Raw genomic sequence first — 11180 nt, 5'->3', positions numbered from 1 at the left:
TGCATGCAAGACAGGGGACAGGGACAGAAAGGGAGTGCCAGCCTTGAGCGGTAAGTCCTGGGCACTGGAAGCTGGCCTATCCTGTCTCCCACAGACCCACTGTTCATTCATGGAGCATCACCCAAGTGCTGGGGACCCATCACAAGGGCTGCAGTGCTGACCACAATATTCTCTACCTGTTGCTTACAGCGTGGGGAGACCTTAATCAGAAAGCCGCTGCAGAGTTCCCATGATGGCTCAGTGGAAACAAATCTCATGAGCACCCATGAGTGCGCAGGTTCGATCCCTGGCCTCGCTCAGCAGGTCAAGAATCCAGTGTTGCTCTGAGCTGTGATGTAGGCCAGTGGCTACAGCTCCAATTCAACCCCTGGCCTGGGAACCTCCATTTGCCACAGGTGTGGCCCTGAAATGCCAAAATAAATGAAAGAAAAAAAGAAGGAAAGTCACTTTGATGGAGGGAAAGTATTTTGTGCCAGGAGAGAATGTGACAGAGGCTCCTGACTAGTGTGTATCTGATTTCCCTAAAGAAACGTTGTTCCTTAGATATGCAATGGCTCAGCCATGACAGAGAATGAAATAATGCCATTTGCAGCAACGTGGATGGACCTAGAGATGAATGTACTAAGTGAAGTAAGCCGGAGACAAAATGCCTCATGATATCACTCATATGTGGAATCTAAATGATGATACAAAGGAAGTTAAATTTACAAAACAGAAACAGACTCACAGACATAGAAAACACACAGTTATCAGGAGTTCTCATGTGGTGCAGCAGGTTAAGGATCTGGTGGTGTCACTGAAGCAGCTTGGGTTGCTGCCATGACTGGGTTTGATCCCTGGCTCCGGAACTTCCGCATGCCACAGGCATAGCCCTCAAAATATATATTAAGAAAAGGAGTTTCTGCTATGGCACAATGGGCAGTGGTGTCTCTTCTGTGCCAGGACACAGGTTTAATCCCTGGCCAGCACAGTGGGTCAAAGGATCTGGTATTACTGCCTCTGTGGTATAGCTTGCTACTGGGACTTGGATCTGATCCCTGGCCCGGTTACTCCATATGCTTTTGGGCAGCCAGGAGGAAAAAAAAAAAAAAAAAAAAAAAAAAAAAAAAAAGTGACATCCCCTGACCTGGGAAAAGTGCTAGTTCCATAGGTCTCGGTCAGTGTTGGACAGGGCCGCTTGGCCACCCCCAGACTGGGCTACGTTCATGGTGGGGACTGACCCCAGCCCTCTTGGAGGGTGTGCCCACAGCCAGTCACACTCTCTTTTGGAGGGGCTCCCCAGTCCTTGGCCTTTCCCACCAATCCCTTCCCACTGGAGGTCTCCCCACAAAGGCCTAAGCCACTCCTTAGGGAATAAATCCTTCTGCCCGTCATCTACCCTCAGAGGCCAGGCCCAAGGGACTTGTGGGGAGCCCTGCTTTCAGGGTTCACAGCGGTAATCCCGCTTCCCCAGACCTCTGCCGACCCTGCTCCTCACAGCGGCCTGACATCCCGACCTCCACAAAGTCCAAACACCTTCCTCATCCCCAGGCTCCAAGCCACACTCCTGCTCTTTCCTCTCTGTCCTGTTGGTCACAGCCCTGTGGCCCAAATAGTGCTTAATCCTTCCTGGCTGGGCTTACCAGAGGCCAATGTGCAGGGCAGCAGAGAGGGGAGGGAACCAGAGGCCAGGGGTCAGGGCCAGTGGGTTGGGCCACTGCAGAGCCATGGTGGCCCGAGAGACTGCCCTCTACAGAATGCCGGCCTCCTCCAGCTGCCTCCGCCAGAGCCTCCAAGTGTTTGCTGTCCTGCAATGGGTCTTCTCCTTTTTGGGGCTCGGTGAGTCCTGGAAGCTCTGAGGACCCCTGTGCCTGGCACTCTGCTTTCCCATTACCACACGGGAGGGAGGCAGTGCAGGGAGCTTGGGGTGGGGGGAGGTCCTTGAAGGAGTGAGAAAGATATTGGTTGGATGGATAGGCCTGAAGCCTGGAAAAAGTGCAGGGGGAGGACAGGCCCCGGGATTGGAACTTCTGGATCCTGAGTCCCCTCCCTTCTACTGCCTCCAGCCCAGGTATGCCTGGCTGCCCTGATCCTGGTACTCCTAGGCCGGGCCTGGATCCTAGCGGTCCTCTACCTGGTCTGGCTCTACAGAGACAGAAACACGCCCTGGGAGGGAGGCCGTCGCTCGGCCTGGGTCCGAAACTGGGCCATCTGGAGCCATTTCCGTGACTACTTCCCCATCTCGGTGAGACCCTCTGGAATGGTGTGCTGGGTGGGAGCACAGCTCCAGAAGAGACCATCATCCCCAAAGTCCAACCTCCACGCCCCGGTCGGGTGCGCGTCTTCTGTCTCCCAGCTGGTGAAAACCGCAGAGCTGGATCCCTCCCGGAACTACGTCTTTGGGATCCATCCTCATGGGGTCATGGTCATCGGGGCCTTCAGCAACTTCTGCACAGACGCCACTGGCTTCTCCCACCTCTTCCCTGGCCTGCGGCCCCATCTGCTCATGCTGCCTTGTTGGTTCAATCTCCCCATCTTCCGGGACTACATCATGTGTGCGGGTGAGATGGGGAGCACGGGGCCTCAGGACCCCCAGTTCCAGCTGTCACCTCCTACTGGCTCTGCTCCCTTTTTTCTGGAAGACCCAGGCATCAGGTCCCTCAGCTTGTGCCCTCCCTTCCACCAGGTTTGGTGTCCTCTGACAAGGCCAGTGCTTCCTATCTCTTGTCGCGGCCTCAGGGTGGCCAAGTGGCTGTCTTGTCCGTGGGAGGGCCCCTGGAGGCGCTGGAGGCGAAGCCTGGAGCGCTGACCTTGCGGATCCGAAATCAGAAGGGATTTGTCAAGTTGGCGCTGGAACACGGGTGAGGACCCCGCGATGGGCGGGGCACGCTGGGGCTGCGCTGCCGCTGCCGGGGAGGAGTGTGGCAAGCCCCGAGGACCAGAGTCAGGAGTGCCCCTGCTCCCCCAGGGCCTCTCTGGTGCCAGTCTTCTCTTTCGGGGAGAACGAGCTCTTCCAGCAGTTTCCGAACCCGCCAGGCTCATGGGTGCGAAGGGCACAGGAAGGGTTGCAGCCTCTGCTGAGAGTGGCCCTGCCGCTGTTTCGTGGCCCCTGGGGCCTTCCCCTGCCCTTCCGCAGCCCCATCCACACCGTCGGTGAGCCCCAGCCTCTACCCGCTCCGCTACTCGGCCCGCCCGCCCGCTCCTCCCGGGCTCAAGGCTCCCCGCGCGGGAAGCGTCGCTGCTCGCAGCCTGAAATCCTGGGGGCCTGCCGCGCGGCGGCCACGCTGGCCTTGCCGCCAGCCTAGCCTTTGGCAACCGCGCGGGCCCTGAATTCTGTCCCAGTTGATCGCGGCGGGGAGAAAGAGACCCGGCGGGCGGCTACCAGCAATCGCCCCTCTCGCCCCGTGTTCCGCCCGCAGTGGGGGCCCCGATCCCAGTGCAGCGAATCCAGCGGCCCAGCCGGGAGCAGGTGGACGCGCTGCACGCGATCTACGTGGAGCGGCTCACGCAGCTGTTCGAAGAGCACAAGGCGCGCTACGGCGTCCCGGCCGACAGGCACCTCCTCCTCATCTAGGCGCGCAGCCGGCCCCGACCGGTCCCCTCGGTGACAGTGGGTGGGGGCTGAAATTAAAGATGGGAACAGATCTGCAGTGTTTGTGTGTTTGTGCATGGCCAGGGATGTCCGCGCGCCTGGCCGAGCCTCCGGGTGGCCTGACACTCCCGGATACCTGCAAACAGACGCCGGGCGCGCGTCCAGGACCTGCTGTCAGCATTTGAAATCAAACCAATTCGCCTGGGATCCAGTGCGTGGGCTCTCCGCCTTCTTCTGCGACTCCTCCCCTAAGGCACACGCGGGCAACCTCCGTTGCACACCCCCTACCCCGCCTCCCAGCCCCGCCCAGAAGCCCGCCCCGATTCACCAACCGGAGAAGTTCAGGGGTCTGTGTGAGGAGTCTGGAGACCTCTGGAGCTCCGGATCCATGGATCCCTCCTGTCCACACAACCCGCTACCTGCACTCCCGCGAGCCTTGGCCACTCAGACGAGAAAGGCTTCTTGGGCTCCCACCGAAACCTTCGTCGCTCGCCCCCCCTGGTTCTGCAGCCCTGCTGACAGCGGGGAGCTCCGCCACCTGCCCTCAGCCTGAAAACCCTGTAGAAACGCTGCTGGAAGTATTGAGCGTCTACCTAACGGTGCTCACTTTCCTCTTCCTGGGTGAGAGGAGCGGCGCGCGGGGTCCACTGGGGAAGGAGGGCCCGCCGGGGGGTGGGGGAGAGGAAGGCTGGAGCCCCACCTGCCGGATGCCCGAGGGCAAGTGGAGAGGGAGAGGCAAGAGGACCAGTTGGGAGCTGGCCAAGGATGTCATTGGTGAGGGTGGAAGAGAGGAGCCACTGGCATTTTCAAAGCGAATTCATTTTCCTTTCTTCTCTTTCCTCCAGGCACTTTCCTGTCTGTTCCTTTCCCCCTCTCCTTTTCACAGAGTTTTGGTTTTTCTCTGTTCCCTATTTGGCACGGCTCTACCTGGACTGGGACACGCCCTTCCAAGGTGAGCACTAAACAAGGGTTCAGGTAAGGAGAGGTGTTAAACGGTGCAACCAGGAGTTCTCCCCATCCGCTGATGTCTCTCTGCCCAAGGCTGAAGGCGTTCTGAGTGGTTAAGGAAATGGACAATTTGGAAACACCTAAGGGACAATTATCCCATTAAGGTAACTGGTCACCTTGCAAGGAGTCTCTCTGCTTCCTCCCTCTCCCCTAGCTCCCACACCTACTCACCCCTCCCTAAGCTGCAGTCTGAGCACACCCTCGCCCCCCAACGAAGTACATGCAAGGGACCCGGGGTGCAATGGTGTTTAAGAGGAAGCCCCTTGTGGAAGTTCCCATTGTGGCTCAGCCAGTTACAAACCTGACTAGTAGCCATGAGGATGCAGGTTCTATCCCTGGCCTCAGTGGGTTAAGGATCCTCCATTGCTGTGAGCTGTGGTGTAGGTCACAGATGCGGCTTGGATCCTGCGTGGCTGTGGCTGTGGCGTAGGCCAGCAGTTGCAGCTCTGATTTGACCCCTAGTCTGGGAACTTCCATATGCCACAGGTATGGCCCTAAAAAAGCAAAAAATAAAGGGAGCCCCTTGTGCCCTTGACCGCATCCTGGGACCTTGAGCGCTGAATACTGTTGGGGTGGAGGGAACTCTTTTCAGCCGGTATCCTGCTTTCTGGGCTTTCTTCCTCTCAGCCACCACCACCCTCCCACACCCCCACACACACTGCCCCAAAGCTGGTGAAAACTGTAGAGCTGCCTCCTGACCAGAACTGTATGGTAGTCACCCCCATGGGATCATGAGCACCACAGCCCTCTGTAATTTCTCTACCAAGAGCACCAGCTTCTCCCAGCTCTTCCCTTGAGTGAGTCTTGAGCTGAATGGTGGGAGGAGGCCCCCTACCTTGCCTCCCCCCACACCCCCCGCCCCCACAGAGTGTCCCCACCCACCTACCGCCCAGCCCAGAGACCTCTCCTGAGCATGGGCCAGCCTCAGGGTGGGCATCAGTGAATGGCTCTGGGGCAAGTGTCCTGCACACTTGCTGGGAGGGGCGCTGGGCACACTGACACAGGCATGGGGGGAGGGGAGTTTGGAAGGAATGGGACAGTGTGGGGGGGGTCACCCTTCCAACACTAACAGGTGGGATGAAGGGCTAGGGGGATGAAGTGAGGGGGTGTCTGCCTTAAATGGACAGAACCTCACATTCCTTGGGGCGGGGTGAGGGGCTGCACTCTCTGTCCCTACACACCCTCTCCACTGGAGGTGGGACTGGGTGTCCCCAGAGCTTACACCATGACCACTCCTGGAGGGTCTCCTCCATGCCAAGCACTGTGCCCATTTACCACGCTTGTTCCCCTGCAGAGAGAGACAGGCTCACACTGCCAGTTAGGGGCTCAGACACCCTCAGGTCAAACTATTTTTGACACTGTCTCAAAGGCAAAACCTTGCGTGCTTCCTTTTGTTTTGTTTTATTTTGTTTTTCCTTTTTAGGGCCCCACTTGCGGCATGTAGAGGTTCCCAGTCTAGGGGCCGAATCTGAGCTGCAGCTGCTGGTCTACACCACAGCCACAGCCACAGCAACGCCAGATCCGAGCAGCCTGTGCAACCTACACCACAGCTCACAGCAATGCCGGATCCCTGACCCACTGAGAAAGGCCAGGGATCAAACCCACATCCTTATGGATTCTAGTTGGATTTGTTTCTGCTGCACCACAATGGGAACTTCAACCTTGCATGTTTCTTTACTTGTGAAATAGGGTTAATATCTGCTCTGCCACCGTGTTGTAGTTACAGGGTATATGAAAAAATGTGTATAGGAAGGCCCAGGACACAATCGTTTCTCAAAAAATGTGAGTCCTGGGAGTTCCTGTTGTGGCTCAGTGGGTTAAGAACTGGTCCAGTATCCATGAGGATGCGGGTACTGTCCCTGGCCTTGCTCAGTGGGTTAAGGATCCAGCGTTGCCGTAAGTGTGGCGTAGGGTCGCAGATGTGGCTTGGAACCTGCATCACTGTGGCTGTGGTGTAGGCTTGTGGCTGCAGCTCTGAGTCGATCCCTGGCCTGGGAATTTCCATATGCCGAGGGTAAGGCTCTGAAAAAAAAGACGAAAAGGAAAGAAAAGAAACATGAGTCCTTTCTTGCAGAGGTTTCTTTGTAGCCGTTGTCATTTGCTGAAGGTGGCCCTGGGAATTGGAGTCTGGAGGTGTGGGGGAGGAGCTTGGGGGCACTCCTGGAGAGCCAGTGGCCTGCCCATCCCTCTCCTCCTGCCACCCCTTCCCAGGGCCTCCCTGGTGCCCACCTACTCCTTTGGGGAGAATGATGTCTTCAAAATGAAGGCTTTTGCCCCAGGCTCCTGGCAGTATCAGCTCCAGGTCACCTTTAAAGAAGTTCACAGCCCTTTCTCCTTGCATCTTCTGGGGCCACAGTCTCTTCTCAGCCAAGCCCTGCGGCCTGCTGCCCTTTGCCAAACCCATCACCACAGCGGGTGAGTGCCCGTCTCCAGGGAGGAAGGCTGCCGTCAGCTGAGTAGGCAGCACAGGCCTCTCGCCTCACCTGTGTCTCCCCTCTCCACGCAGTGGGCCACCCCATGCTGGTACCCCGGTGCCCACAGCCCAGCAAGGAGCAGGTGGACCACTATCATATGCTCTACATGAAGGCTCTGGAGCAACTGTTTGAAGAGCACAAGGAAAGCTGTGGGGTCCCAGCTTCTACTCACCTCACTTGCATTGAGCCCTGGCCTTACCCTCCCCCACCCTCCAGCCCCTGAGCCGCTGAGCCCCTGAGCCCAGTGCACTGAGATGTGCCCACCTCTACCCCCCAACCCCAGCCACCTCCTGCCATGCCCTGCACGAATAAAAGCTAGTTCTCTCACACCACTGCTTTGTGGACTCGGATGGCCACGGGGCTAACGTGCTTGCTCTGGGAGCCAGCATGCCCAGGCGTCATCCACCCCATTCTAGTGTGCTCAAGTCACTGCCTTAGACTGGCTGTCAGGACCGCAATTTTCTCCTGGAGACTTCATTCTGTTTGCATGACTTTGCATAAATCACTTCCCTCTCTCTGTAAATAAAAGCCTTTGCTCAGCTAAGAGCTGTAGGGCACCGAGACTGAGTTGGGGAGGGTGGCTGCCCAGAGGGACAGGCTTGGAAGGGTGGACAGGATTTAGGTAGGTGGAGTCACTAGTGTCGGTGGTAGAATACCATGAGCAGGAGTTAAGAACTGGACTAGTATCCATGAGGATGTGGGTTCGATCCCTGGCCTCCCTCAGTGGTTAAGGATCTGGCATTGCTATGGTCGTGGTGTAGGCCAGCAGCTATAGCTCCGATTCAACCCCTAGCCTGGGAACCTCCATATGCTGCAGGTGCGGCCCTAAAAAGCAACAGAAAATGAAAGAGAGAGAGAAAGAATGGGGAGGACAACACTGTGCAGGGCTGGGGTGGGGGGAGCCTTTAGAACTGGTAGGAGAAGGGTTCCCGTCATGGCTCAGCCAGCAGCTACAGCTCCAATTGGACCCCCAGCCTGGACATGCCATGGGTGCAACACTAAAAACGAAGAAAGAAAGAAAGAAAGAAAGAAAGAAAGAAAGAAAGAAAGAAAGAAAGAAAGAAAGAAAGAAAGAAAGAAAGAACTGGTAAAAGACTCGAGCCAGCAGACTGGAGGTCGGGAGTGGTTAGAGCATCATTAACAGCTGTTTTGGAAGCTCTAGACCCAGGCAGTGAGGATCTCACCAGGGCCAGACTTCAGCCCTGCGACCGGTGCCATTGGCACTTATCTGCCACCCAGGCAGACCCTAATGTGGGCTGCTCTCCCATCCTTCTGGTCCTCCCTCCCGAGCTCCAGCCCCCATGGGTCTTCCCCAACTGCTTGTCTCTCCAGCCCTGAAAAGTCAGAGTGTCCACAGGCAGAACATGGCGTCACCGAGCTGCATACCCTGCACTGCCTGCTCTCACCAGACGTTACTGTCCCCCCATCACACACTGAGGATGCCAGAATCACCTTCCGCCTCCTTCCTCTCTCCCCACCTTCCAGAATCCCAGTCCCACTTCCTGGCCTCCTAATTTCCTCCTAAGTGCTTCTCTTTTTTTGGCCGTGCTCACAGCAAGTGGAAGTTTCTGGGCCAGGGATTGAACCCTTGCCCCAGCAGCAATCTGAGCTGCTGCGGTCTCCATACCAGATCCTTAACCTGCTGCACCACAGGAGAACTCCGCTAAGTTTTTTTTTGTTTTGTTTTGTTTTTTTGTTTTTGTTTTGTTTTTTGCCTTTTGTCTTTTGAGGGCCGCACCCTTGGCATACGGAGGTTCCCAGGCTAGGGATTGAATCAGAGCTACAGCTGCCAACCTACACCAGAGCCACAGCAATGCCAGACCTGAGCCGCATCTGTGACCTACAGCACAGCTCATGGCAACCCCAGATCCTTAACCCACTGAGCGAGGCTGGGGATTGAACCCACAACCTCATGATTCCTAGTCGGATTCGTTTCCTCTGTGCCACGACGGGAACTCCCCCCAAGTGCTTCTTAGCCTTTCTTACTCCAAGCTCCCATGACTTCCTTTGCCTCTCTGCTCCATCTAACACCTTCTCATGCCGGCAAGATGCTCTTCCTAAAACACTGTTTTCATCGTGTCGTTCTCCCTATTCACTGTCACTGGATCCTCCTTGTTAGAACGTGAGAACTCCTCGGCACAGCATTTGATACACCTGGCAAGCAGAGTCCAACCCAGACACACAAAAGGAGTCTTGTGCCTGGGGGCTGCATCCACTGAGAGCTGGTCTTGGTGCAAATTAGACAAAAGATCTTAAGCATTTGCTAGGGATTTTCTCTTTGAAGACGTCCATGTGCCATGTGTCCAGAGAGAAGATGGATCACCAGACTGCCTTTAGGATCTATTCTATTTTCAAGAGTTTTGGGCTCCACAGGACAGAGCTTCCCTGTACCATTTCTCTTCCCAAACATCTGGAGAATAACCCCCAACACTGTATGATTTCTCCTCCTGGTCTGGATGAGTCTAACTTATACACGAGCTGAAAGCCTTATGACCACAGCTAATTGCCTCCTGGCAGGGCTTCCTCTCTTCTTGCCATCCTGCAGGTGGCCACCAGAGGGCGACCTCCACCCATAAGGCAAATCTGTCACTTCCTTGCTTTAAGCCCTCACCTGGCCGCCCCAGCTCCTCCCCACAGTATGGATGCAACCCAGAATTGCTTGTTCTTGCAAAGCAGGCTGTTTCTGGTAGCTCTGGGCTTTGTTCGGGCTTCCCCTCCCCCGAGGGGAACCCAGTCCTTCAAAATTTGGAGGAGAATTTTTAAAGCTCAGTTCTGGTCTCATTTCCAGGACATCTCCCTTGGCTGCCCACCTGCCAGGCTGGTCCAGGGCATCCCCTCCTCTGCAGCCTTCTAGTGCTTCCTAAAGATCCAGCACAATCCTTTGTGTCACTTTAAAACATCAGTTTAAGAGTTCCCTTGGTGGCTCAGACATTAACGAACTCGACTGGGAGCCATGAGGACACTGGTTCGATCCCTGGTCTCAGAAAGTGGGTTAAGGATCTGGTATTGCTGTGGTTGTGGTGTAGGCCGGCCGCTACAGCTCCCATTTGACCCTTAGCCTGGGAACCTCTATATGCCATGGGTGTGGCCCTAAAAAGAAAAAAAAATAATAATAAAAAAATAAAAATAAAAGAGAGAGAGAGAGAGAGTTGCAGGGGACACCTATAGAGTAAAAGAAACCTAAGAAATAGATATCATCTGTATCAGTTATGGATTATGGCATCGCCAATTACTTCAAAACCTACCAGCTTAAAAGAACAAAGAGTTTCTGAGGGAGGAGCTTTAGCTGGGAGATTCTGGCCTAAGGTTATCAGGTTAGAGACAAGCTGCTAACAGTTCCTAATGGTTGGGTTGAAACTCCAATTTTTTGTGAAGTGGGCTGCTCTACAAAGTTACCTGAGTTTCCCTAGACAAGGTAGCTGGCTTCCCCCAGAGTGAGGGAGCCTAGAGAGACAGACAGAGGAATGAGTGTGTTTAAGTCTACCTGGGTACGTGTTTTAGTCTACTGAACACAGGCTGCCATAACAAAGTACTATGGACTGCGTGGCTTAAACATTTATTCATTTTCTCACAGCTCTGGAGGCCAGAAGTCCATGATCAAGGTGCTGGCAGATTTAGTTTCTGGCAAGAGCTCTCTTTCTGGCTTGTAGACAGCTGCCTTCTCTCTGCCTCCCCAACCTGGCATTCGCCTTTCCTCCATGAGCATGGACAGTCCTGTGTATCTCTTCCTCTTATAATTGGATTAGAGTCCCACCTTTATAAACTCATTTTGAAACTGACAGCATTTATGATGTGCACTTAGCCAGGACCCAGCCTGGGAGTCAAACCCATCGTTCTGATGGCCTCTTGAGCAAGTATTGCCTCTCTTGAGCCATTATTAATTTACAGTGGTCTCCCAAAGTTCCCTAGGCTTCCCTCTCTACCGATGCTCCCTTATTGGGACTTCTACAACTCCCTGTATAACTATCCTACCCCATCCCTATCAATTTAACCTTGTCTTCCTAAAGGCCTTGTCATCTTGGGGGTTTGGGCTTCAACATATGAGTTGGAGGGAAGGAAGAATTTCGTTTATATCAATGTGATAATAATATTAAAATCATTACTGAAATACAAGTGAAATGATATCT

General features: G+C 54.9%; 2 protein-coding genes across 2 annotated transcripts; both read left to right on the top strand.

Moving 5' to 3' along the window:
* LOC100624333 (2-acylglycerol O-acyltransferase 2-A) lies at positions 1631 to 3629 on the top strand. The gene is made up of 6 exons (XM_021086259.1): positions 1631 to 1818; positions 2046 to 2224; positions 2336 to 2540; positions 2666 to 2840; positions 2948 to 3132; positions 3399 to 3629. Exons 1-6 carry the CDS (start codon positions 1632 to 1634, stop codon positions 3551 to 3553), a joined length of 1086 nt encoding a protein of 361 aa, XP_020941918.1. The 5' UTR covers position 1631; the 3' UTR covers positions 3554 to 3629.
* LOC106508543 (2-acylglycerol O-acyltransferase 3-like) lies at positions 3658 to 7803 on the top strand. Its single transcript, XM_021087978.1, is given in 10 exon segments — positions 3658 to 3744; positions 3825 to 3918; positions 4082 to 4292; positions 4417 to 4523; positions 4613 to 4683; positions 5249 to 5282; positions 5285 to 5373; positions 6612 to 6890; positions 6892 to 6994; positions 7086 to 7803. Coding segments are annotated over 10 exon segments (1266 nt in total). The 3' UTR covers positions 7277 to 7803.

The sequence above is a fragment of the Sus scrofa genome, chromosome 3 (assembly GCF_000003025.6).
Source record: "Sus scrofa isolate TJ Tabasco breed Duroc chromosome 3, Sscrofa11.1, whole genome shotgun sequence".
Lineage (NCBI taxonomy): Eukaryota > Metazoa > Chordata > Mammalia > Artiodactyla > Suidae > Sus > Sus scrofa.
This window is presented reverse-complemented; position numbering and strand designations above follow the sequence as displayed.